This window comes from Somniosus microcephalus, chromosome 2 (assembly GCF_052327205.1).
Source record: "Somniosus microcephalus isolate GS21.2 chromosome 2, FLI_Smic_1.0, whole genome shotgun sequence".
Lineage (NCBI taxonomy): Eukaryota > Metazoa > Chordata > Chondrichthyes > Squaliformes > Somniosidae > Somniosus > Somniosus microcephalus.
Genome location: NC_140988.1, coordinates 69,944,786 through 69,970,948, shown reverse-complemented (window position 1 = coordinate 69,970,948; position 26,163 = coordinate 69,944,786). Strand labels below are relative to the sequence as shown.

General features: G+C 47.8%; 1 protein-coding gene across 4 annotated transcripts in view; it reads right to left on the bottom strand.

Annotated features, from left to right (window-relative positions):
* The window catches only part of map9 (microtubule-associated protein 9), a 528,899-nt gene that overhangs the window by 300,780 nt on the left and 201,956 nt on the right, over nucleotides 1-26,163 (bottom strand). For all 4 annotated transcript variants that reach the window (XM_086010251.1, XM_086010242.1, XM_086010257.1 and 1 more), the window contains 2 exons: nucleotides 24,220-24,267; nucleotides 22,072-22,292 (listed from right to left, as the gene is read on the bottom strand). In XM_086010251.1, coding sequence (XP_085866377.1) covers nucleotides 22,072-22,292; nucleotides 24,220-24,267 — 269 coding nt within the window. The remainder of the gene's footprint in view (nucleotides 1-22,071; nucleotides 22,293-24,219; nucleotides 24,268-26,163) is intronic.

The following is a 26,163-nucleotide window of genomic DNA, read 5'->3' as shown; positions in this document are numbered from 1 at the left end:
GTGCACTTAATATGGGGGCTGCATTGGATGGAAACGTCCTGCTGCTGAATCATCTTGACAGGGCACAGAGATGCAGGGATAGAGGGGCAGGCATGGCCAGACAGAGGAGGGCCAACAGACGTCGCCACACGAGACCTTACGCTGCCAGGGTTTTCCGACAGCAATTTTCATATGTGAACATGTCGGAGGAACAGTGTTTCCGAAGGCTGCGCTTTAGTAGGGAGGTGGTGACTGAGCTGTGCCACCTGCTTCAGCCAGATCTGCAGCCTCAGCTAAGGTGCAGGACATCTGTCGGTGGCTGTGAAGATCACTGTTGCCCTTAACTTCTATGCAAGCGGCTCCTTTCAGGCCGCAACTGGGGGCATAGCCAACATCTCGCAGTTCGCGGTGCATTGCTGCATCTGTCAAGTGACTGATGCCCTCTTTAGAAGGAGGCGGCAGTACATCTCCTTCCCAATGACCCCGGACAAGCAGCGGGAGCGCGCAGAGGGCTTCGCAAGAATAGCGGACTTCCCCATGGTGCAGGGCACCATTGGCTGCACACATGTGGCTTTGCGGGCGCCTGTAGAGAATGCGGAGGAGTTCCGCAACCGCAAGGGGTTCCATTCCTTGAATGCACAGCTGGTCTGTGACCACCGACAGCTGATCCTCGCTGTAAATGCCCAGTTTCCAGGCAGCAGCCACGACGCCTTCATCCTGCGCCAGACTTCTGTGGCAGGCCTTTTCGAGGCCCCGGCTCACCCAGGAGGCTGGCTTCTCGGGGACAAGGGCTATCCTCTGTGCCCGTGGCTGATGACCCCACTCCGTTCGCCCAGCAGCCCTGCTGAAGAACGCTACATTGCGAGCCACCAAGCGACCAGGAACATTATTGAGCACACAATCGGCGTGCTGAAGCAACGGTTCCGCTGTCTGGACCATTCCGGAGGAGCCCTTCAGTACTCACCTGAGCGAGTCTCCCACTTCGTGGTTGTGTGTTGCATGCTGCATAACCTTGCAATCCTGAGGACCCAGCCAATGCCACCAGACATTGAAGCACCAGCAGAGGAGGAGGAGGAGGAGGAGGAGGAGGACCAAGATGGGAGGGAGGCACAAACTGGAAGGGCCGTCCGTCAGAGGCTTATCAGAAGTCGCTTCTAGGCCCCTCTCAGGGAATGCTTGCCGCCGTTCCAAGAACAGGAATGGAACCGTTCTGATACCCCAAAGCCTGTGAAGGGCAAAATGTATGTAAAGAGCAGACATGGCCATTGTAAATAAAGAAAGTTGTTTATTTTACAAAATGTGCTTCCTTCCCGCATGACAAAGCAATGGCAACAAAAAGCAAAACAAACAGACTGCCACATAAGTGACTCGCACACCTGGGAGACTGTCCAAAACATAACTAACATTCAGACCAGCATCCTCGGCCTTGAATTCTACAAACAACAGGTATCAGCAGCACCTTTTACTTTTTCCCCCTCGATGGTGATCTGCTTCACTTGCGAGATTGGCCCCTTCCCTCCCTGCAGCTCCTCTGTAATGGGACCCCAGTGGCTACAGCAAGGCTGGGGGAGGCCTGCTGACTGTCCGAAAGCACAGATGCCCGAGGGACGGCCTGGACGAACTCTGGGCCTGGAGGGCCCGGCTGCTGACTGCTCCAACTGGGCATGGGTGGAAGCAGTCTGTCCTGCAGGTGATGGCAGCTGCAGTGGAGACGTGCCAGCGGTGGCATCAGGAATGCTGAGATCCTGAGAGCGGACACCTGCTCCGTGGTCGGCCGACACACTGGCACTCTGGCGGGGCAGCACCGCAGCATGCGAACCAATCGGCTGGTCCACAGATTGCTGGCCTGCTGTGGTGCTGCAAGGGCCCCGGGTAATCCTGCCTGATCCATCGAGGGTGGCAGCAGTCAGTGCTTGCGTGGCCTCAATCTGCCTCTGCATGAGGTCAGCGAGTGACTGCGTGGCAGCACTCAGCACTTGCGTGGCAGGTGCCAGTGCTTCGGTGAAGCCCTGGGCACTCCTTTCCTGTGCTGCCCCGAAGCCCTGGGCACTCCTTTCCTGTGCTGCCCCGAAGTCTTATACACTCCTCGCTTGTGCTGCCCCGAAGTTTTGCACACTCCTTGCCAGTGTCTCGATGGATTCAGGCATCCTTGCCACTGCAGCCATCAGCTCAGTGTGCCTGAGCCGAGCCTGGGCGCTCATTTCTGCGAGGGAACGCACCTCTTCTGCGCTCTGTGCAGCAGTCATCGTGGCCTGACTCGCCCTCTGGGGAGACGGCTCCTGAGCTTCCCTACCCCCCTTGCGTTGCTGGAGCCCGCTGGTTCCTGCAACTGGTTCCTCCTCAGAGCCATCCCCCTCCGCTCCCCTCCAGGGAAGCACTATCCCCAGTCTGCAGATGGGCTGGCTCGCCTGAGGGTGGTACGGATGGTCCGGCTTCCTCCTGCTCATTGCCTCCGGAGTCAGTGTCCCTGGCAGCTTGATGGCCCGGCTCCCGAGCTGGTGATGCAGCATCTGAAAGCAGGGAGGTTGAAGAGTGGCTTTAGCAAAAGGACAGGGTGGCAGCAAGGGATGCAAGAGTGCTGCAATGCTCTGACATGGGTCCAGAGTGGAAAAGCATGCTGGTGGGGGGAACAAGTGGAAGGAGACAGTTCAAAAAGGTGGTGACAGGACCACTCATCCGGCCTCCACCAATCTGGTGGACTCTTTCCTCCAGGTCCGTCGGTGTCTGCAGCTGAGGAGGGCTTCCTCCGGTACGAATCTGTTCCCTCCGGTTCCTGGCCAGCTTGGCCTGCAGGAGAAAGGACGGGAAGAGATGAAACATGCTGCCCTGAGTTGTCATCTCATGCCCCCATGGTGGAAGAGCCCTTACAGTATGCCCTGAGTTGTCATCTCATGCCCCCCATGGTGGAACAGCCTTTACAGTATGCCCTGAGTTGTCATCTCATGCCCCCCATGGTTGAACAGCCCTTACAGTATGCCCTGAGTTGTCATCTCATGCCCCCCATGGTGGAACAGCCCTTACAGTATGCCCTGAGTTGAATGTGCATGTGGGTTCCCAGAAAGGGCCATGGGTGCTGGCTGACAGATGGCCATTGGTGCATCGCGCACCCTCTGGCCATAAAGTCAGGTGCAGATGGAGGGATGAAGAAGATTGCCAAAAAGCCACTCACCTTAACGACCCGAGTGAGATCGTTGAACTTCTTCCTGCATTGCACAGGAGTCCTGGGCGCCACGCTGCTGGATTTGACTATTTGCGAAACTTCCCTCCAAGCTCTGCGGTACTCACTCTGATGAGGTCTCCTGCCATTGGCAGGGTACAGCACTGCTCGCCGGCGCTCCACTGCACCAACCAAAGCATCCAATGCCCCATCGGTAAAGCGCTCCGCTCTCTGCCTCACCCTCTCCATCTGGTCAAAGTTTGTAACGCCACAGAATGCACAGCGCCGATTTTGAGGCCTGCAGGGCGATGAGTGTGACTGCTGATCCTAAATGACCCGCCCCTTTAAGAGCTGGCCGGCGCCAGCATGTCTCATGGTCATCGATTATTGACAGCACCTCCGCTGCGCCCGGCCGCCCAGATATTGAGTAGCGCCGCCAGGTTAGCGCCTTAGGAGTCCCGTGCAGCGCCTGATTTTACGCCGCAATCACCTTTAGGGGCGATGCAACCCAAAATCGCTCGAGGTGGCGATAAGTTGCGCCTGGCGGTAGAATTTGCGCACCGCCAATTCTAGTGCCCCAAGCGGGGCTATACCCAATTTCACCCCCACAGAGTTATACAGCACAGAAAGAGGTCCTTCAGCCCATTGTATCCGAGCCGGCCATCAAGCCCTGTCAATTCTAATCCCATTTTCCAGCACTTGCTCCGTAGCCTTGTTATGGCATTTCAAGTGCTCATCAAAATGCTTCTTGAATGTTGTGATGCTTCCTGCCTCTACCACCCTTTCATGCAGTGAGTTCCAGATTTCAACCACCCTCTGGGTTAAAAAGTTTTTCCTCAAAACCCCTCTAAACCTCCTGCCCCTTACCTTGAAACTTTGCCTCCTGGTTATTGACCCCGCTACTAAGGGGAAAAGTTCCTTTCTATCTACCCTATCTATGCCCCTCATAATTTTGTACACCTCAATCAGCTCCCCTCTCGGCCTTCTCTGCTCTAAGGAAAACAACCCCAGCCTGTCCAGTCCCTCTTCATATCTGAAGCGCTCCAGCCCAGTAACATCCTGGTGAATCTCCTCTGCACTCTCTCCAATGTAATCACATCCCTCCTATAGTGTGGCAACCAGAACTGCACACAGTATTCCAGCTGTGGCCTAACTAGCATTTTGTACAGTTCCATCAAAACCTCCCTGCTCTTATATTCTATGCCTCGGCTAATGAAGGCAAGTATTCCATATGCATTTTTAACCACCTTATCTACTTATCCTGCTGCCTTCAGGGATCTATGTACATCAACACCAAGGTCCCTCTGATCCTCTGTCCTTCCTAGGGTCCTACCATTCACTGTGTATTCCCTTGCCTTGTTAGTCCTCCCAAAATGCATTACCTCACACTTTTCAGGGTTAAATTCCATTTGCCACTGTTCTGCCCATCTGACCAACCCGTCTATATAATCCTGTAGCCTGTGACTTCCCTCCTCGCTATTTACCACTCCACCAATTTTCGTGTCATCTGCGAACTTACTGATCATACCTCTTACATTCATATCTAAATCATTAATGTACACTGCAAATAGCAAAGGACCCAGCACCGATCCCTGCTGTACACCACTGGACACAGGCATCCAGTCACAAAAACAACCTTCGACCATCAACCTCTGCCTCCTGCCACCAAACCAATTTTGGATCCAAATGCCAAATTGCCCTGGATCCCATGGGCTCTTACCTTCTTGACCAGTCTCCCATGTAGGACTTTGTCAAAAGCTTTACTGAAGTCCATGTAGACTACATCAACTGCACTACCCTCATCCACGCATCTAGTCACCCGCTCGAAACATAGAAACATAGAAGATAGGAGCAGGAGTAGGCCATTCGGCCCTTCGAGCCTGCTCCGCCATTCAATGAGATCATGGGTGATCATCCAAATTCAGTACCCTGTCCCTGCCTTCTCCCCATATCCCTTGTTCCCTTTAGCCTTAAGAAATATATCCAACTCCTTCTTGAAGATATTTAATGAACTGGCCTCCACCGCCCTCTGTGGCAGAGAATTCCACAGGTTCACCACTCTCTGGGTGAAGAAATTCCTCCTCATTTCAGTCCTAAATGGCTTACCCCTTATCCTTAGACTATGACCCCTGGTTCTGGACTCCCCGGCCAACAGAAACATCCTTCCTGCATCTAGTCTGTCCAGGCCTGACAGAATTTTATAGGTTTCGATGAGATCCCCTCTCAATCTTCTAAACTCCAGTGAGTATAAGCCCAATCGACACTGTAAAGTCTGTGTGTTCTAGTTGTAATTAATAACACACAGACTACAAGATTAAAGTTCAACAGGTCTTTACTGGTTGGAGGTCAGGACTATACTAAATACAATCTTACTACACAGTGCTTATATACCGGTGGTCACCACCGGTATTACGTATACAGCAGCCAGAGAAAGTAGTACATCTCTTAAGGTGGAACAGGCTTAAGTTCTCTTAAGGTGGAACAGGTTACATACACCACAATCCTCCCTTTTTAGCTTAATAGTCATATCCCCATTTAACATAACATCATAACAAATATACATATATAACTTCAGGTATAAACAGTTCAAAGGTTCAGTCTCTCAGGAGGCCTTCTGATTCGGTCTGGATAACGCCTTTCAGTGGTCTCTGATTCTTGTTGCTGAGGTGACTCTTCTTGTTGGTTTCCTATGTATTGGACGTCATCATCAGGTACAGTCCCTGCCGAGGTAGATGCTTCAGGTTCATTAACGTCTTCCACAGTTGTCTCTGTCGCAACCATGGGTTCGACCCTTGCTCTTGATTCTACCAGTTGATCCGCATGACGCCTTATCACATTGTTACCAATATCTACTGTGTACATCAGAGGTCCTTGTCTGGCCCGAATTGTTCCGGACTGCCATTTTTCGTTTCCATAGCCCCTCGCCAACACTGGTTGTCCTACTTCGAAACTTCGAGTGGACTTGTTATTAATATGCCGGAACTGTTTGTTTTCCACTTCCCTCCGCACATTTGGTTTTAACAAGTCCAACCTGGACCGCAACCTCCTGTTATAAAACATCATGGCAGGACTTTGGTTAGTCACTGCATGAGCGGCGTTTCGATACGCCAGTAGGAAATTGTCCACCTTGTGCTGTAGCGGAATCTGATCATCGTTCATGGCCTTTATTGCCTTTTTGAATGTTTGAACAAATCTCTCGGCCAACCCGTTTGTCGCCGGATGATATGGGGCAGAGGTATAATGTTTCACCCCATTCTTCTTTCAGAATTTTTGGAATTCTTCCGACACGAACTGTGGTCCGTTGTCCGAACAGATCTGTTCTGGCAATCCGTTCCTTGCGAATATTGTTCTTAACACCGCAATTGTCTTTTCTGAAGTAGTGGTATTCATCTTGATCACTTCTGGCCATTTGGAATGTGCGTCCACCGCAATTAGGAACATGGACCAGCAAAGTCAATATGTACGCGTTGCCATGGGGCTGAAGGCCATTCCCATGGGTGTAGTGGTGCGATCGGAGGTGCATTTTGCACTTTTTGGCACCCAGCGCAGCTTTTCGTCAACTCCTCTATCTGTTGGTCAATACCCGGCCACCATACATAAGCCCTAGCAAGACTTTTCATCTTAACTCCCCCCAGATGACCTTCATGCAGTTCTTTTCGAACTCTTTCCCTTAACTTGGGAGGAATAATCACTCTTGTCCCGTACATCAAAGTACCATGGCAGACGGACAGCTGGTCTCGCCTTGCCGAGAATGCCGGTAACAGAGGATCACCACGTGTTGGCCATCCTTTCACTGTCACCTCGTAGACTCTGGACAGTGTCGGGTCGTTCCTGGTTTCTCTTTCAATACTTGCATTGGTGACTGGTAAACACTCGATGATGGTCGAATGAAATAACTCAACAGGGTCAACTTTCGTCGTTTCTTCTTCTTCAGGTAGTGGCAGGCGCGACAGCCCATCAGCATTGCCATGCTGCTTCGTACCTTTGAATTCTATTTGATATTGATGTGCCCCTAGGAAAAGGGACCATCTCTGGAGACGCTGTGCTGTCATCACTGAAACACCCTTCTTAGGGTTAAAAATGGATACCAACGGCTGATGGTCTGTCAGAAGTGTGAATTTTTGGCCCTGCAGGTAATGATTAAACTTCTTCACTCCCCATACAAGGCTGAGAGCCTCCCTCTCGATCTGCGCATAGTTGCGCTCAGTGGAGGTCAATGATCTGGATGCAAACGCGGCTGGCCTTTCCGTGCCATTTGGCAACTTGTGTGAGAGTACTGCCCCAATACCATATGGAGAAGCATCACAAGCCAACCGAATAGGCAGTGTCGGGTTGAAGTGAGCCAACACTTCCTCTGAGGTGATCAATTCTTTGCTTTTGCGAAATGCCCTCTTACAGTTTTCGCTCCATTCCCATGGTACCCCCTTCTGTAAAAGAGCATTTAGCAGGTGCAGTACCGTGGATAGATTTGGTAGAAATTTATGGTAATAGTTAATCAATCCTAGAAACGACCTCAACTGAGAGACATTATCCGGAGCGGGAGCCTTTACAACTGCCTCTATCTTGTCAGGAGACTTATGAAGCCCCTCCCGGTCAATGACATGACCACAGTACGAGATCTGCTTCTGGAAGAACTCACATTTCTGCCGATTAACTCTAAGTCCATACTCTTTCAGTCTGTTGAGCACCAGTTCCAAGTTTGCGAGGTGTTCTTCATCACCATCACTTGTAATCAGAATATCATCCAGGTAACATTGTGTGCCTGGAATTCCCTGTAATACCTGCTCCATGGCCCTCTGCCAAATTGCTGGAGCCGATGCCACTCCAAAAACCAGCCTATTGTACCAGTACAAACCTCGATGCGTGTTGATCGTGAGGTATTGGCGTGACTCTTCTTCAACCTCCATCTGCAAGTACGCCTGCGCCAGGCCTATCTTGGTGAAGTGTTTCCCGCCAGGCAACGAAGCAAAAATATCCTCAATCCGCGGAAGCGGATACTGCACCGTGTGAAGCACCGGATTAACGGTGATTTTGAAATCTCCACAGATGCGAACCTTCCCTGGTTCTCCTGGCTTGTTGCTCGAAGGGCGTTTCATAACGGGAACAATGGGCGTAGCCCACTCACTCCAATCTACCTTAGACAGTACACCTGAACGTTCTAGCGCTTCCAGTTCCGCTTCTACAGTAGGTCGTATTGCATAGGGAACCGGTCTGGCTTTAAAAAATTTTGGGTGTGCATGTTCATCAATCTTGATGTTTGCCGTAATTCCTCTCAGTGTTCCCAGTCCCTGCTGGAACACCTCTTTAGCATCATCCAATATTCTGGACAATCGTTTAGGTTTGACATCTGTTTCCCCGGAATCTACCGTTAGTGCCTTCAAGGAGTGCCAGTCCATATTCATTTTCCTAATCCACTCCCGTCCCAGTAGTGGTGGACCTCCTTCAGGTAGCACATATAAGTCCATTACTTGGCTTTCTTCGCCCTTGTGGACCACTTTTACCTCTATCTTTCCGATGGGGTACACTCTTTGCCCCGTGTATGTTTTCAATATAATCTCCGTATCCCGTAGGGGAATATGTTGGAATAACCTTTTGTAATCTTTCTTATTCATGACCGTCAATGCCGATCCAGTGTCCAATTCCATCTTTACTTGGACTCCTGCTATCTGAAGGGTGACCCAAATTGTCTGGAGATCTGCATCCTTACCAACGTTGTGTACTCTTAAGCTACCCAGTTCATTACTGCTAGCGTCTGAATCTGACTTCGGTTCGGTCGAACTGTTCTTTGTCACCTTGTGTACCTTTATGTATTTTCCTTGCGGTGACTTTTTGTTGCTGGTCTTCTTTCCTGACCGGCATACTTTAGCTGTGTGGCCAAGCCTGCCACACGTTCTGCATTCTTGGTTTTTAAATCAACACTGGTTCTGATCGTGCGTTGTCTTTCCGCAACGATAACATTTTACAGTACTCAAACCCAATTTATTTGTACTGAGTTCCGGTGACTGTAGCTGCATTACTGCCGTGCCTCTCGCTGCGGCTTCGTGTGCTGCTGCCATAGTGACCGCTTTCTCAAGCGCCAGCTCATTCTCCTCGAGCAATCGCTTTTGTGTATCTTCTTTTAATAAACCACACACAAATTTATCTCGTAGCGCCTCTGTCAGTCTCGTTCCAAATTCACAGTACTTTGCTAGCTTACGCAATTCCATTAAATATTCAGCATTGCTTTCATCCTTCAGCTGCCTTCTGCTGTAAAATTTAAATCGTTCCGCTAGCATCAGCGGCGTGGGGTTTAGGTGATTTTTCAGGACAGTAGCAATCTCCTCGAATGTCATTCCTGCCATCCCAGGTATCAGCCTGGTGAATCTTTGCTGCACTCCTTCCATGGCAAGAACATCCTTCCTCAGATAAGGCGACTAAAACTGCACACAATACTCAAGATGTGGTCTCACCAAGGCCCTGTACAACTGCAAGACATCCTTGTTCCTGTACTCGAACCCTCTTGCTACGAAGCCCAACATACCATTTGCCTTCTTAACCGCCTGCTGCACCTGCATGCTTACCTTCAGCGACTGGTGCACAAGAACACCCAGGTCTCTGCACTTCCCCTTCTCCCAATCTATTGCCATTCAAAAAATAATCTGCCTTCCTGTTTTTGCCACCAAAGTGGATAGCCTCACATTTATCCACATTATAGTGCATTTGCCATGTTTCTGCCCAATCACCCAACCTGTCCAAATCGTACTGGAGTTTCACGACATCCTCCTCACAGCATACCCTCCCACCCAGCTATGTGTCGTCTGCAAATTTGGAGATATTACATCTAGTTCCCTCGTCCAGATCATTAATATATATTGTGAACAGCTGGGGTCCTAGGACCGATCCTTGCGGTACCCCACTAGTCACTGCCTGCCACTCGGAAAACGACCCGTTTATTCCAACTCTTTGCTTTCTGTCCGCCAACCAGTTCTCTATCCAAGTCAATACCGTGCCCCCAATCCCACGTGCCTTAATTTTGCACGCTAATCTCTTACGCGGGACCTTATCGAAAGCCTTCTGAAAGTCCAAATACACCACATCCACTGGTTCTCCCTTATCTATTTTACCAGTTACATCCGCAAAAAATTCCAGTAGATTAGTCAAGCATGATTTACCTTTTGTAAATCCATGTTGACTTTGTCCGATCCTGTCACTGCTTTCCAAGTGCTCTGCTATTACATCTTTTATAATGGACTCTAGCATTTTCCCCACTACCGATGTCAGGCTTACCGGTCTATAGTTCCCTGCTTTTTCTCTACCACCTTTTTTGAATAGTGGGGTAACATTAGCTACCCTCCAATCCATGGGTACTGTTCCAGAGTCTATCGAGTTCTGGAAGATGACCAGCAATGCGTCTACTATTTCTAGGGCCACTTCCTTAAGTACCCTAGGATGTAGATTATCAGGCCCTGGGGATTTATCGGCCTTCAGTCCCATCAATTTTCCTAACACCATTTCCCTACAAATACTGATTTCTTTCAGTTCCACCCTTTCATCAGACCCTATGTTCCCCAGCATCTCTGGGAGGTTATTTGTGTCCTCCTTTGTGAAGACAGAACCAAAATATGTATTTAGTTGGTCTGCCATTTCTTTGTTCCCCATTATAAATTCCCCTGATTCTGACTGCAAGGGACCTACGCTTGACTTCACCAATCTTTTTCTCTTCACATATCTATAAAAGCTTTTACAGTCAGTTTTTAGGTTCCCTGAAAGCTTACTCTCAATCTATTTTCCCTTTCTTAATTAATCCCTTTGTCCTCCTTTGTTGAATCCTAAACTGCTCCCAATCCTCAGGATTATTGCTTTTTCTGGCCAATTTATATGTCCTCTCCTTGGATCTTATGCTATCCCTAATTTCCCTTGTTAGCCACTTGAAAAATTCAATCAAATTAGTTAGACATGATCTCCCCATGACAAAGCCATGCTGACTATCCTTGATTAATCCTTGCCTCTCCAAGTGGAGACTAATTCTGTCCCTCAAAATTTTTCCAATAATTTTTCTACCACTGATGTTAGGCTCACTGGCCTGTAATTCCCTGGTTTATCCCTACCACCCTTCTTGAATAATGGTATTACGTTAGCTGTCCTCCAGTCGTCTGGCACCTCCCCTGTGGCCAGAGAGGTTCTGAAAGTTTGTGTCAGAGCCCCTGCAATCTCCTCCCTTGCCTCACACAGCAGCCTGGGATACATCTCGTCTGGACCTGGGGATTTATCCACTTTTAAGCCCGCGAAAACCGCTAGTGTCGCCCCCCTCTCAATACTAATTTGTTCAAGTATATCACAATCCCCCTGTCTGATTTCTGCCTACATCGTCCTTCTCCATAGTGAAGACAATGCAAAATATTCATTTAAAACCTCACCCACATCTTCCGGCTCTGCACACAGAGTGCCACTTTGGTCCCTAATGGGCCCTACTCTTTCCCTTGTTATCCTCTTGCTCTTAATATACTTATAAAACACCTTGGGATTTTCCTTTATTTTGCCTGCCAGTGTTTTTTCATGCCCCTTCTTTGCTCTCCTAGTTTCTTTTTTAAGTACTCCCCTGCACTTTCTATACTCCTCTAGGGCTTCCACTGTTTTTAGTCCTTTGTATCTGCCAAAAGCCTCCCTTTATTTTCCTAATCCATTCTTGACATCCAGGGTTCCCTGGGCTTATTGGTCCCACCCTTGACCTTTACAGGAACATGTTGGCATTGTACTCTCTCTATTTCTTTTCTGAAAGACTCCCACTGCTCTGATGTGGATTTTCCTACAAGTAGCTGATCCCAGTCCACTTTGGCCAGATCCTGCCTTATCATATTAAAATCGGCCTTCCCCCCATTTAGAACCATTATTTCCGGTCCATCTTTGTCCTTTTCCATGACTACCTTAAATCTCACCGAATTATGGTCACTGTCACCAAAATGCTCTCCTACTGACACTTCTACCACTTGCCCGGCTACATGCCCTAGAATTAGGTCCAGTACCGCCCCCTCTCTTGTAGGACTTTCAACATGCTGGCTCAAAAAGCTCTCCTGGATGCACTTAAAGAATTCCGCACCCTCAAAGCCTTTCACACTCTGACTATCCCAGTTAATATTGGGGAAGTTGAAATCCCCTACTATTATTACCCTATTATTTCTACACTTCTCTGAGATTTGCCTACATAGCTGTTCCTCTATCTCCCCGACTGTTTGGGGGCCTAAAGTACACTCCCAGCAATGTGCTTGCCCCCTTTTTGTTTTTAAGTTCTACCCATATGGCCTCATTAGATGAGCCTGCTATGATATCATCCCTCCTTACAGGATAATTGGCTCCTTGATTAATATTGCGACACCCCTTCCTCTCTGTCTCGAGTGAAGACTCTATACCCCGGAATATTGAGCTGCCAGTCCTACCCCTCCCTCAACCATGTCTCTGTGATAGCAACAATATCATACTCCCATGTGTTCATCAACACCTTCAATTCATCTGCCTTACTCGCAAGACTCCTTGCAATAAAATAAATGCCATCCAGCCTTGTCGTTACATATTTGCTCTGCTTTCCAGGCCGACTTGTTTTTTCCTCTATATTTGACTGTGCATCACCCACTTATTATAACTCCACTCCGTATCCCATCCCCCTGCCAAGTTAGTTTAAACCACCCCCAACAGTACTAGCAAACTTCCTCGCAAGGATGTTGATCCCGTTCCGGTTCAGGTACAACCCGTCCGACTTGTACAGGTCCCACCTTCCCCAGAAGCAGACCCAGTGATCCAGGAAACTAAAGCCCTCCCTCGCACACCAACACTTTAACCACGCATTCATCTGCTCTGTCCTCCTATTCATTCCTATACTCACTAGCACGTGGCACCAGAAGTAATCCAGAGATTACAACCTTTGAGGTCCTGCTTTTTAATCTGCTACCTAGCTCCCTAAATTCTTGTTGCAGGACCTCATCCCTTTCTACCTATGTCGTTGGTACCAATGTGAACCACAACCTCTGACTGTTCGCCCTCCCCCTTCAGGATGCCCTGCAGCCATTTATTGACGGCGATGGGAGCAGGAACGCTCTCATCCTGAGAGGGGACAGCAGGTTCCTACTTCACTGACCCACAGCCACTCCCCCAGGGCAGCACCTCAGCATCCCTAGCAATCTGTTGCAGCACGGATTGCTGGCTTGCTGCGACACCATGAAAGCCCTGGTCGACCCAGCCACAATGGCAGCAGTCAGAGCTTGCATGGCATCAAGCTGAGATTGCATGAGAGCAGTCTGAGATTGAATAGCACCAAGCATAGACTGCATTACAGCACTAAGACATTGCGTCGCTTCCGCCTGTGCTGCAATGGAAGCTGCCAGATCGCCTATCACACGCGGCATCAGGTCTGGGTCGCCACGGTCTCTCTGAGAGTCTACCATCCTTTCCAGACTGGAAATGATGGGATCCCTGGTGTGCGCTGAGCTTTGTGCAATGTTTGAGGCGGACTCCTTCATGCTCCTTACCATTGCTGACAGGCTCTCGGGCACCCTTGCCATTGCACCTTTGATCTCCGTGTGCATGCCCATCACCGTTCTTCAAAACGCCTCCCCATCGAGGTCCTCATCTGGGTATCTGTGCAGCAGAGCTCGTGCGTGAACTCACCCTCCGGGGAGCTAACCCCCGAGCTACCCTTTCCCCCAGCCTTGCTGCAGCCCACTCGTCACAGGTGCATCGCTCGGTGGAGATCCCGCGACTATTCTAGCCTCTAAAGAACGTGTAGTGTCAGTATCTGAGCTGGTGCCTGCGGGTGAGACATGCAGTGACGCGGTGTGTTCTGCCTCCTGCTCTTCTCCCGCATCGCTCTCAACGTGCCTTCAGGGACAGACTGCTCAGGTACTGATTATCTGAAAGCATAAAGGCACAAGAGACGGGTTAAGGTTGAGGGGAGGGGGGCAGGAAGGGAGAAATGCATGCATACAGGCTGAATAGCTGGAAAATGCAAAAGGCTTGTGGGGTGAGGGGGAAGTGGGATGCGAGAAGAAGGAGTAGAGATGAACATACCGTTGTTTTCCACAAGGGAGTCAATGTCTCCGGTGGCCATGGCGCCCACCACCTGGCACCCAATAATCTGCAGCACACTATTCTCCAGCGCAGACAGTGGTTGGGTGTCGGCTTGTCCCCCGTCTGTGCGCTCCTGCTCCCTCCTGTTGTGAGCCACCTTGGCCTGCAAGACAAAGGAAAGTGTGTGAGTGAGTGTGGAGCAATGTGTTTGGGTGATGTGCCTGCCATAGTTGGCTAGCGGTCATTGTGTGCAAGGTGTGAGATGTGGGTGTGAGTGTTGGTAGGTAGAGATTGTTGGTGGGTGAGTGCTGGGGGTGTGGTGCTTTGGACAGTGTGTGCAGACTGTGGTTTAGACGGTGGTATGTTAGTTGAGGCACTGACTCACCCTGACCACCTGAGTGAGGTCTTTAAATTTCTTCCTGCACGGTGTGTGGATCCTGGGGACCACCATGCTGCCTGAGACCTGATGAGCAACCTCCCTCCATATGGCACGGAAGACTTGCGGCGAGGGCCTCCGGCCACTTGCCGGGTAGAGCACCGCCCTCCGTCTCTCCACAGATGACACCAACTCCTCCAATGCTTGGTCTGAGAATCTGCGGGCTCTCTCCCTGGGGCGTGGATTTGCTATGAGTACAGCTGGTTGAGTCATCCGGCTCCTTGGACTTGGCCTGCTCCTGCTTGCTGACAGGTTCACAGCCAGCAATGCTGAGAATGAGGTTCTGCAGCATGACTGAAGCTCCCCTTTAAGAACTGGAAAGAGCCTGTGGCAATGATGACTTGCGACTAGACTGCACCTGATATTAGTTAGCGCTTTGAGTCTAACGCCACTGAGCTAGGCCATTATCGCTTGATTTAGCGCTCCCATCCTTTCTTTGAGCGATGACACTGAATTTTGTGTGCAGCGAGATTCATTAGCGCCTGGCGCTAAATCTCAGAAAGTTAGCACCCACTCCTGGGCGATAATTAATTTCTCCCCCTTCTTCTTTCTTTATATTTGAAACTCAGAGACCTAATTTAATTACAACACTATGTCTGTCAATTTACACGTTGGTAACAATACTATATTCATCATATTTTGTAGAATGGGATTGTTCTTTAACAAACCTCACCAAGATATATGTACAATCATAACAACTGGTGCTATATTAGCAATTGTGGTGGACATTTTCAGATACTTATTCATTTAAAACTGATTGACAGTTGGTTTCGTTCTTAACAGGGACTAATAACAAATGTCTAGCCTCTGAGAAAGTGTGAAGTCCCAGTAGAGTGAAGAGAGGGAAACCAGGCTCTTTATTTATATTAATGGCAAACACAAAATTGTGACAGGTGCATCCTTTCATCACTGTTATCTCTATCTCTGGAATCTCCTCCAGCTCCACAACCCCCGCAAGATATCTGCGCTCATCTAATTCTGCCCTCTTGAGCATCCCTGATTTTAATCGCTCAACCATTGGTGGCCGTGCCTTCAGCTGCCAAGGCCCCCAAGCTCTGGAATTCCCTGCCAAAACCTCTCCACCTCTCTTTCCTCCTTTAAGATGCTTTTTAAAACCTACCTCCTGGACCAAGCTTTTGGTCATCTGCCCTAATTTCTCTTTATTATGTGGCTAGGTGTCAAATTTTGTTTTATAACACTCCTGTGAAGTGCCTTTGGACGCTTTACTATGTTAAAGTCGCGATATAAATACAAGTTATTGTTGTTACTGAAAACTTTATAATTACTGGAATTGTATGAAGTCTTAAGAATTGGAGAGGTACGGCCTTCACTAGTTTGAACAGAAGTGATAAATTAGCAAATTTTTATTTGAAATTCTATGAAAATAGAATTACAGAAAAATGCTTTTCAAAAAGGTGGAACTGGCTTTACAAATGACTAGACAAGTTTTAATAGGAATTTAGTGACAGACCATTATTTGGTATGATTATATATGTTTTGAATACATCGGGGCCGATGTTCCTCTGCCCAATTCCTCTTGTGCGTTTAGCACAGTAAATTGGAGTGGAGCACAGCAAATTCGAGTGGAGACATATAACAGGGGGTCAACGGCCCACTTGTATTTGATGCGCATTTCCAGGGTTATAATGACGTGATAATGCCTCCCACGTCATTTTTCACAAATTCCACTAGGTGGTTGCCTGCCCTGAAAACCACCCATGAAAATGGAGAGTGATATGTTGAAGGCTTCAGATTCGGATGAGCACCACTTATTTCAAGTAAGTCCATTTTTTGATTCTTTGGTGCAGCAGGGCTGTACTGTGGGGGTGGAAACCACTTAGATGGGAATTTTTTCGGTGGGTCAGCAGGCGTGTTTGGTGGCAGGTCGAGTGGGAATTTTTTTTTGACAGCGGGCTGGGAACCCGATGTCAACCCCCTGCCATGCGACTTTCCCAGATGTCGGGTCTGTCAACGCTGAACAGACCTGACACGCAGCAAGAGGCAATTTAGGTTATTATGACCTTGTTAAGAGCCACTTAAAAAGTATTTTGAGCTCACAGGTTCCACGCTGCTCAGGGATCACGTCAGATAAGGAGGTTGGGAGTTGTGTTAGCATGAAATGATCTCTTTACTTGACAGCTGCAAATGTGCTAATAAAAGCTCCCATCTACAAGATGCACTGTAGCAACTCGCCATGGCTTCTTCGGCAGCACCTCCCAAACCCGTGACCTCTTCCACCTAGGACAAGGGCAGCAGGCGCATGGGAACACCACCACTTCCAAATTCCCCTCCAAGTCACACACCATCCTGACTTGGAAGTATATCGCCATTCCTTCATCGTCGCTGGGTCAAAATCTTGGAACTCCCTCCCTAACAACACTGTGGGAGTACCTTCACCATACGGACTGCAACGGTTCAAGAAGGCGGCTCACTACCACCTTCTCAAGGGCAAGTAGGAATGGGCAATAAAAGCTGGCCATGCCAGCGACACCCACATTCCAAGCTCAGAAGCTGTTGCTTACTGTATTTGGAAGACAGATTGAGCTTTATGCAGGTTGCAAGTGTTTGGAGTAAACTCTCTATCCAGTGTCACCTCATTGGAACAACCTCTCTCACCACTGACAGATCGCTTCATTCATCTCAAGTTCACCTGCCATCTATTCCATCAGCATAGGTGCCCTTTATACTCTCTCACCTTGGTCCTTAGAATCCCACCACAATCAGCCCCAACACCATCAGCAACAGGCACACCAGCAGCACCAACCATCTCCGCAATCAACTGATGCTGCACAGGACACAGGGCATCAGCACCCAACCACATTGCTGCCCAGGAGCACAGGGATGGCTTCACCATGGCCAGATTTACTTCACTTGACGCTGTACACCCTGGCTGCCACATGATGCGTCAGGTTGGCACCACCCCACACCAACAGCACGGTGGCATAGTGGTTAGCACTGTTGCCTCACAGTGCCAGGGACCCGGGTTCGAATCCGGCCTCGGGTGACTGTCTGTGTGGAGTTTGCACATTCTCCCCGTGTTTGCGTGGGTTTCCTCCGGGTGCTCCGGTTTCCTCCCACAGTCCAAAGATGTGCGGGTTAGGTTGATTGGTTATGATAAATTGACCCTTAGTGTTAGGGGGACTAAATACGTGGGGTTACGGGGATAGGGTGGGATATGTGTTGGTGTAGGGGTTACGGGGATCGGGTGGGATATGTGTCGGTGCAGGCTCGATGGGCCGAAATGGCCTCTATCTGCACTGTGGGGTTTCTGTGATTCTGTGAACACCATAAAGCTTCCCTACAATGCCTAAGCCATTCCTTTCACACTCATCACCATTGCGGGGGGTACCATTATGTCTTACCATTCACTGCAACTCACTAAGCCACTTCCAAAGGTGCACATGTGAAGGAATAAGCCATATAACCTATTCAGAAAAATACACCATTCTATGAAAGAATTCTGGCCTTAGTAAAACATGACAAACTGGGTTTAGAAATCTGGAAGCCTCAACAATCTAAAGCTGTAACAGCATACAGGCTATTGAGATAAGATAGTTGTAGACACTGAATCAATAACCTTATTGAAACAGAAGGTTGGAGGCTCCTGACGGTCTGAATCTTTGGAAAGAAGACAATGGTGCATCCTAATTAAGGTGTTCTAAGTTACACTTCGTAAACAGGCACATAAAATTCAGAAACATATGCCTTCGTAAAAATGACATCAAGTAAAAGAAACACCTGCCGTCACCGTTTGTGTTAAGCTTAAGACATCAACACAGGAACATAATTCTGTATTGCAAACAGCTGAGGTGACTAAGAATTGCATAGATCACCCTAGTTAAGGTGTTCTAATTGCAAGAGCACAAACAGAAGGCCTTAGAAAAAATGACATCAAATAGAAACACCTGCTGTTACACCGTTTTTTATGGTGGGCTTGGAACACCTAGGGCGGAGACACGATTCTTAATGCTACCAGCTGATCTGACTGTAAGAATTGCATAAATCAGCAGAAAAATAACTAGAGATAATTAGGTTACATCAGCAGAAAACTTCAAAGGAAATACCACTGAAAAAGGATATAAATATTGAACTTTTAAATGGGATAAGAGATTCGCTGTAAAGGGGCAAAGCGATTCTCAGGCTTCAGAGGCGGCTCTGTAAGTCTACAACTCTTTGTACCTCGGGGATCAAAAGGTACTGCATTCGATTTTGGTGGATATCCTGAATAAGACTAAGAACTGTAAAACTGCAGCGAAGTTAAGATTTGAGAATAAGGATCTCTGATCATAAGATTGTAAAAGCTTTCTCTTTTTGGAACTGTTAATGTTGTGATTGAAACACCCACTGTAATTACATGTTGGTTCTTTAATAAATCTATATATTTTTAGAATTGTCTCACATAATACTTCTGTATCAAACTCGCAAACTCAATCTCTGTACGCTCTTTGGTGAGGAGTTGCAGAATTCTGGGGGAGTTTTCCGGACCCTCATAATATACGGAACGTTACAGTCTAGCTAAACTTATTAAAAGTGCTATCTGGAGCATGGTAACATCTTCAGGTTGTTCCTTTCCTTTAGGGAGAGATAGTCCCGACCTTTAGACCCAATTAAGCGTCTTTAGGATTCGGCTACCTCAAACTTTAATTGAAAGTGAACATCTGAGGAATACGCCTGATCTGGGGTAGCCCTAAAGGGGCTAGGACTAGTAATAATCCCTTCACACGCAGATCTGTCCAAGAATGCAAAGTGTTGAAAATAAAGATTTAAAGGTTTGACAGCACATTAACAGAAACTTCACATGAACATTGGCTAAAACACCCAAGTGCCTACCCTTGTGTGTTGTTTGTTGGTATGATTGGACTAGGATGAAGGTGAGTGTCAGGGGTGCCTAGTGAGATGGGGAAGTAGGTAGAGAGGGGTGGGTGGAGGTGCAAGGTAAGTTGGTGTGAGTAAGGATGTGCAGGTAAGGGTGTGCAGGAAAGAGTAGGGTAGGGAAAGCAGAGTGAAGGGGATGTGATGAGTGGCACAGCAGGATAAGGTTGAGTGTGGCTTCTGAGATCATTGAAAGGTTTGCGCCACTGCAATCTGGTCCTCCTGACAACATCCCTGCTTGTGTCCTCCTGTGCAATGTGCAACCAGGCCCACTAGAAGGGAAGACAACCTCCCTGCGTGCTGTGACTCCCTCCATAAGCACATGGAGGGAGTCATGAGAGAACCTGGGTGCAGCCGTGCACCTCTGTGCAGTGATTGTCAGTGTTTGCAGCACCTCAATGCTGTAGAATACTGACAGCACAACTGTCAAAATCAATTTGCCCATGATCCCTGTAAGTAAACCGGCTGATGACGTGTCATCAAGTGACGTCATCAGACCCGCTTCCTTCTATTGGCTGGCAAATGTGTTGGGTGGGCTTAACAAGCCCAATCAACATAAAAATCACTTTGGGCAGCGGGCTGGAGCCAGCAGCGAGGTTGGGACCCGCCACTGACCCTGTCCGTACCGGACCCACCAAGGTAGGGGAAATCGTGGCCTTAGTGTTTGCTTCTAATAGCAGTTAAAGGTATGGTCCCAGTGAAACAGTATAAAATTGGGGCCATTATATTTTCACATCTTTAGATCCATATGGACAACTCTGAGCTCCAGGTGAGGTTCCCACACTGGCAGTGCAAAATCAGAAAATGACCTTTTATCCCTATTTAAAAATAATTTATTGATTATATTGATTGCGCTAGCTTCTTCTTTGTGAAAATAGTTAGAATATTTGGGCCTAGAAATTCACTGGCGCCCCATTTGGGGTGCCAGTCTCGCCAGGGCGCCGGAAGTACCGCCCCGGAAGGAGTCGCAGCCGCCCGACAGAAATTTAGTTTCAGCGCCCCAGACGGAAGCGCAGCGCTACGCGAGGTGCCCCGCATCCCTCTTGGTGCGCGGCAACTGAAAATCGCAGCGCAACGTGCCGCAGCGTGTCCGCGGTACTGCAGGTCTTCCTCCCCTTCTTAAAGGGGAGGAGCCTGCTGCAGCACGATCAGCGATCGCAAGTGCCAGCAAAAGAGCCCGGCACCGAGGAGAAGTGCCGGGCTCTTGGGACACAGCCAGCACAACGCGGTGGGGGGGCTCAGGAGGCCGGGGACAGCAGCGCGGAGAGGTGCTGGCAGGCTGCCAGCAAAAAAAGTGGCCGCCCCGCACCTCAACCGCTGCAGGTAGGCCCCCCTGAACCGGTCGCAACTTGCGACCAGCGTTAAAGCAGGAGGCGCTACCAAATTTTGCGATCGGGGCGGTAGCAGGGCGCTGCGCACACCGATGACGTCATCGGTAGCGGCGCAGCGCTAACGGCTAGCGCCGCCATTACCGTCCCACTAAATTTAGCGGGAGGCGTGGCCAGTGGCGTTAAACCCACTAATTGCCCTCTTTGGGCGCTAACGGGCGGCGCAGCCCGCTGAATTTCTAGGCCTTGAACTCTTGACCTTTACCAGGTGTGCTCCTCACTCCCCATTATGACACCAAAGGGACTTTTTTTTTTTTAAAAAGGACAGCTGACTGAGTCACTTCTAATGCAGGGTCTCACCTGAAATGTTAACCGGTCTCTTGCAAATGGTAAGTGGCTGTTCAGTTTCATTTTCTGTTTTTATTTCAGATATCCAACATTCATGTGTTTAATTTTTATTTACAATCATTGCTGCACCAATTTCATTTTAGCATCCATAGGAACATAGGAACAGGAGTAGTCCATTCAGCCCCTCGAGCCTGTTCTACCATTCACTGAGATCATGGCTGATCTGTATCCATCTCCATCCACCTGCCTTGGCTACATATCCCTGAATAACCTTGGCTATCAAAAATCTATGCAGCTCAGATTTTAAATTATTAATTGAGCTAGCATCTACTGTTTTTTGAGAGAAATGTTTCCTTTCTTCTCTCCCGAACGGCCTGGCTCAGAACAGTTCTGTTGAAGGGTCATCGACGTGAAATGTTAACTTTGTTTCTCTCTCCACAGATGCTGCCTGACCTGCTGAATATTTTCAGCATTTTGTTTTTATTCCATAGACATTCACCTGTCTATTACATTAGTTACTTCTTCAGAAAATTAAATTAGGCTCGTCAAACATGACCTACCTTTTACAAATCCATGTTGGTTCTCTCTATTTTATATCCACCATTTTAGGTGGATCTGTCAAATCAACATTTAATCGAAATACTCGGTGAGCAATTTTACAAATCCACAAAGGCAACAGCAACTCTTGTCCACTGGCAGCACAAATTAGAAACTTTTTGCATACTGTCCACGATTGCTTTGGAAAATCGTGGGCTACGCACAACCAAATTTTTGATCTGTGCTGCAGGTGCGCAAAGCTCCCTGATGACAACATGAATAAATAAAATTATCCCCCCTCTCACATTACAATCAAGAATTGGAATTCAGCACACATAAGGCAAAATAATCAATGCTATTCTATTTGCTCGCATTACCTCAGGACTGGGGCTTCTGGAGTGCATTTTTGTTTCTGACAAACTGTGTTTGTTGATATCTGAGAAAAGTTCTGAATAGAAGGTTGAGCGACTATTGTAAGGTCTCTCATCCAGTTTCTCGAATTCATTGTCCTGTACAAGATTACTTTGCTTTTTCAGAAAATGATGACGAGGCTTTGGTTTGGGAGATTCATCAAGAAGAGAACTCTTTGTTTCCTCTCCTTCAAAACAACAGAAACAAGAAGGAATGGTACAATCAGTATTTCTCCTATTGTGTTTCAGAACAGACTAACATCATATGGCTATGAAGGACTAAGCGCTGAATCTTGATGGGGTGGGCTGCGTATGCGGAGTGGCGGAGTTTCTGTCGGGAAACCAAAAGTTCGGGATTCTCCGCATGCTGTGTGCTTTGACTCCACAGCGTGCGTAGTTTTGCTTTGACAGGTTTTGACAGGCTTTGCTTCCAGTCGGGCTGGGAGCACACTGGAGCAGGCCGCAGCCTGTTGCTACTAGTGGGAGCATTAGGTGGGGGGTCCAATCCCCAACCCTGGTGGAGGGGCGTGGGTGGGTTTATGGAGGGATGTGGTATGATGGGGGTGGGAGCTTGGGGGCCAAGGGGAAGCACTTACCTTCTCCCTGAAGCTGTTCTCGCCTCCCTTCAGCTGCTGGGTTTCCCCGAGGCCTGGGAAACCTGACCGGCCATGGTTAAGCCTGCAGAGCAGGTTAAATCAGAGGCTGCCAGCCTCATTAAAATATTTAATTGGACAACCAGTCTTCTGGGAGCAGTTTGGCTGCCCGCTCGTTGTCCTGCCTCCGTTAAACCCAGAAGTGACCAGATTGGGGTCATGTTGGAGATTTTTAAAGTTTTAATATCTCACCTGACCCCAACCCACCGGTTTTGGGAGTTAAAATTCAACCCATGATCCGTCTGGTTGATTTCTACCCATTTTATTTAAACAAGCTGCTCATGTTGCGTTGGAAGATACTCTATTTTACAACAAAATGGCGTTATGTCATATAATACACAATGCATGAAATAGGGCCACTGACGAGTGGTGATATTTTACTACGTTAAAGGCACTATATAAATGCAAGTAGTTGTTGTGAATGAATAACTCAATTCTGTTTTTAGTACATGGTATTCTTGGATTTTTATCAGCATTTTGCAGTACTGGGTGGTAGTCCTAGACTTTGGTAGTAATGAGGGGATGGTACTTGGATTTTGCAATCCTGGGGACTGGGTATTGGGATTTGGCAGCATGGGATTGTTCTTATGGTTTGGCACGACTGTGGAGCTGGAACCCGTGATTTAGAAATTGACCGGGTTGGGGGGTGGTGCGGGGTCTGATTGCGGAATGTTGGGTTTCCCTACTGGTGCAGTTCTGAGGTCTGTCAGTTGTGGGAGGAGGGGGGAGGAAATTGGTGGGGAGCACGGTGGCATAGTGGTTAGCACTGTTGCCTCACAGCGCCAGGGACCCGGGTTCGAATCTGGCCTCGGGTGACTGTCTGTGTGGAGTTTGCACATTCTCCCCGTGTTTGCGTGGGTTTCCTCCGGGTGCTCCAGTTTCCTCCCACAGTCCAAAGATGTGTGGGTTAGGTTGATTGGCTATGATAAATTGACCCTTAGTGTTAGGGGGATTAAATACATGGGGTTACAGGGATAGAGTGGGATATGTGTTGGTGTAGGGGTTACGGGGATCGGGTGGGCTCAATGGGCCGAAATGGCCTCTATCTGCACTGTGGGGTTTCTGTGATTTAGGTCTGGCAGCACTGGTTTGTAACTTTCTAATACATCTTTGCAAAGATTGAGTTAATTAATTGTTTTGAAACTGATTCCTGTAAAAATACTGTTTTGCTAAATATATATCATACCTGCATAAATAAATACAGTCCTATCTACTTATGTCCAATTCATTTTTGTCAACATCTGCTTATATTGACAAAAATATGAAGTCCCAGTCCCTTCTCTGAATATTAACAGCAGATACCACATATGTCGATATTGACAAACTCTGTCACACCTTTTATTAACACTTATGATCACAGACCCATATTTGGCATGTGGCATGCGAGTAAGTTTGACACACGCACATACACACACGCATGCACACAGTCTCCCTTTTAAAAAAAAGTCAATATAAACTTTACCTGAAGAAAGCTTTTGAAATGTGTCTTCAAGCCATTCGTCAAATAATGCTGAAAAACAACCAAGCAGTTACTGTTAGAGGCTGCAGAACAATATTCCACTTCGACTGATGCATATTAGGAAATCAGACTGCAGATTCTGCTTTTAGCTGAACAGAGTCACAGCTCAGGGCAAAAATTTCAAGCTCAAGCCCACCCTTTTAGGAGATGATGAGGCTTTCAATTATTCAGATACAAAAAAGACAAACTTTTACCTCCACCCTTCCCACCATTCATGGCCCCAAACACTACTTCCAGATGAAACAGCGATTTACTTGAACTCATGATGTGGTCTTTTCTACATTGGGGAGACCAAATGCAGATTGGGTGACTGCTTTATTCAGTCCACGAGCATGATCCCGAGTTTCCGGTCGTTTGTCACTTTAATTCTCCGCTCCACTCCCACTCCAACCTTTCTGTCCTCGGCCTCCTACACTGTTCCAATGAAGATTAACGTAAGCTCGAGGAACAGCACCTCATCTTTTTATTAGGCACTTTACAGCTTTCCGGACTCAACATTGAGTTCAACAATTTTAGATTATAACCTCTGTCCCCATTTCTTCAAACAGCAGCTGTTGCGGACGATTCTGATATTCCCATTTACACCTCCTCCAGACCCATCTTTTGTCTCTTTACTTGGTCCCATTATCATCTCCTTTTGCCTTGCACCATTAACCCTTTTGTCATTTAATCTCTCCTGCCTTCCACCCTATCACAGACCTTCCCTTTTGATCTTTCCTCCTCTCCCCCCTTTCCCTGCCTCTGTGCTTGCTTAAAACCTGTTACATCTCCAATCTTTTCCAGTTCTGACAAAAGATCATCAACCTGAAACGTTAACTCTGTTTCTCTCTCCACAGATGCTGCCTGGCCTGCTGATTATTTTCAGCATTTTCTGTTTTTATTTCAGGTTTCCAGCATTCGCAGTATCTTGCCTTTGCAAAAGATAACTTTATAGTTAAGCTTACATAGAAATATATAAAAAGACAGATAGGAAAAGGCCAGCGGCTCCATCAAGCCTGTCCCAAACAGTTACTCCCAATGTAATCTCATGGACAAGGCAAAAACCAGATTAAAAAATCCCAAGTCAATTCAAGGAACAAATGTGAGAAGTTCCTCTCCAACCTCTAAAGGCGATCAAAACTAGTTCAGGAGATTATAGCGACCCTGAAATATATAACCAATATTCCAACGTCCTTTTGTACACTGTCTTAGCCACAGCAAATAACTCATCCAACTACTTTTTGCTGCAGGGAATCCGCAATTACCACACAAGCCAATAACTTATTCTAAGTGTCGACAACCCGCTACGTAAAGAAATGCCTCCTGACATTTAACCTAGTCCAATGCTTGCATAGCTTATATACAAGACCCCTCGTTTTTCCTATCCGATTGTGTTCAAATTGCCTATCCATACAGACACACTCTAGTCCCTTCATTATTTTACACACATCAATTAAATTTATTTGAAGTCCATGCTTTTATAGAATAAAAAGACCCAATTCTCTAAGTCTATTGTGATAAGTACTTTTAAACTAGTGATCATTCTAGTGGCCCTCCTTTGAACCTTATCCAATGCCTCTATATTACCCAACATGTAAGAAGACCAAAACAGAACACAGTGGCCTCAATATTTACAGGGAGCGGGAGGGGCCATAGCGGCCAAGAAGCCCAGAAATGTGGGTAACATGGAGGTCCAGCCGAATTTAACAGCAGGACCTTATTTGAATTTGTTCTCTTAGTTTCTTGGCTGGCAGCCAGTCAGATTGTGAGGCTGTCTGTCTGTCGGACTGCGTGCACACAACCCCCTTGGGAGTGGTGGGTTGTCAATTGACATATGTTAATCACTCAATTACAGTGATATTGACATGAGTTTTACACTTTAACTTTGGGTCCATGGATTTCCCAGGC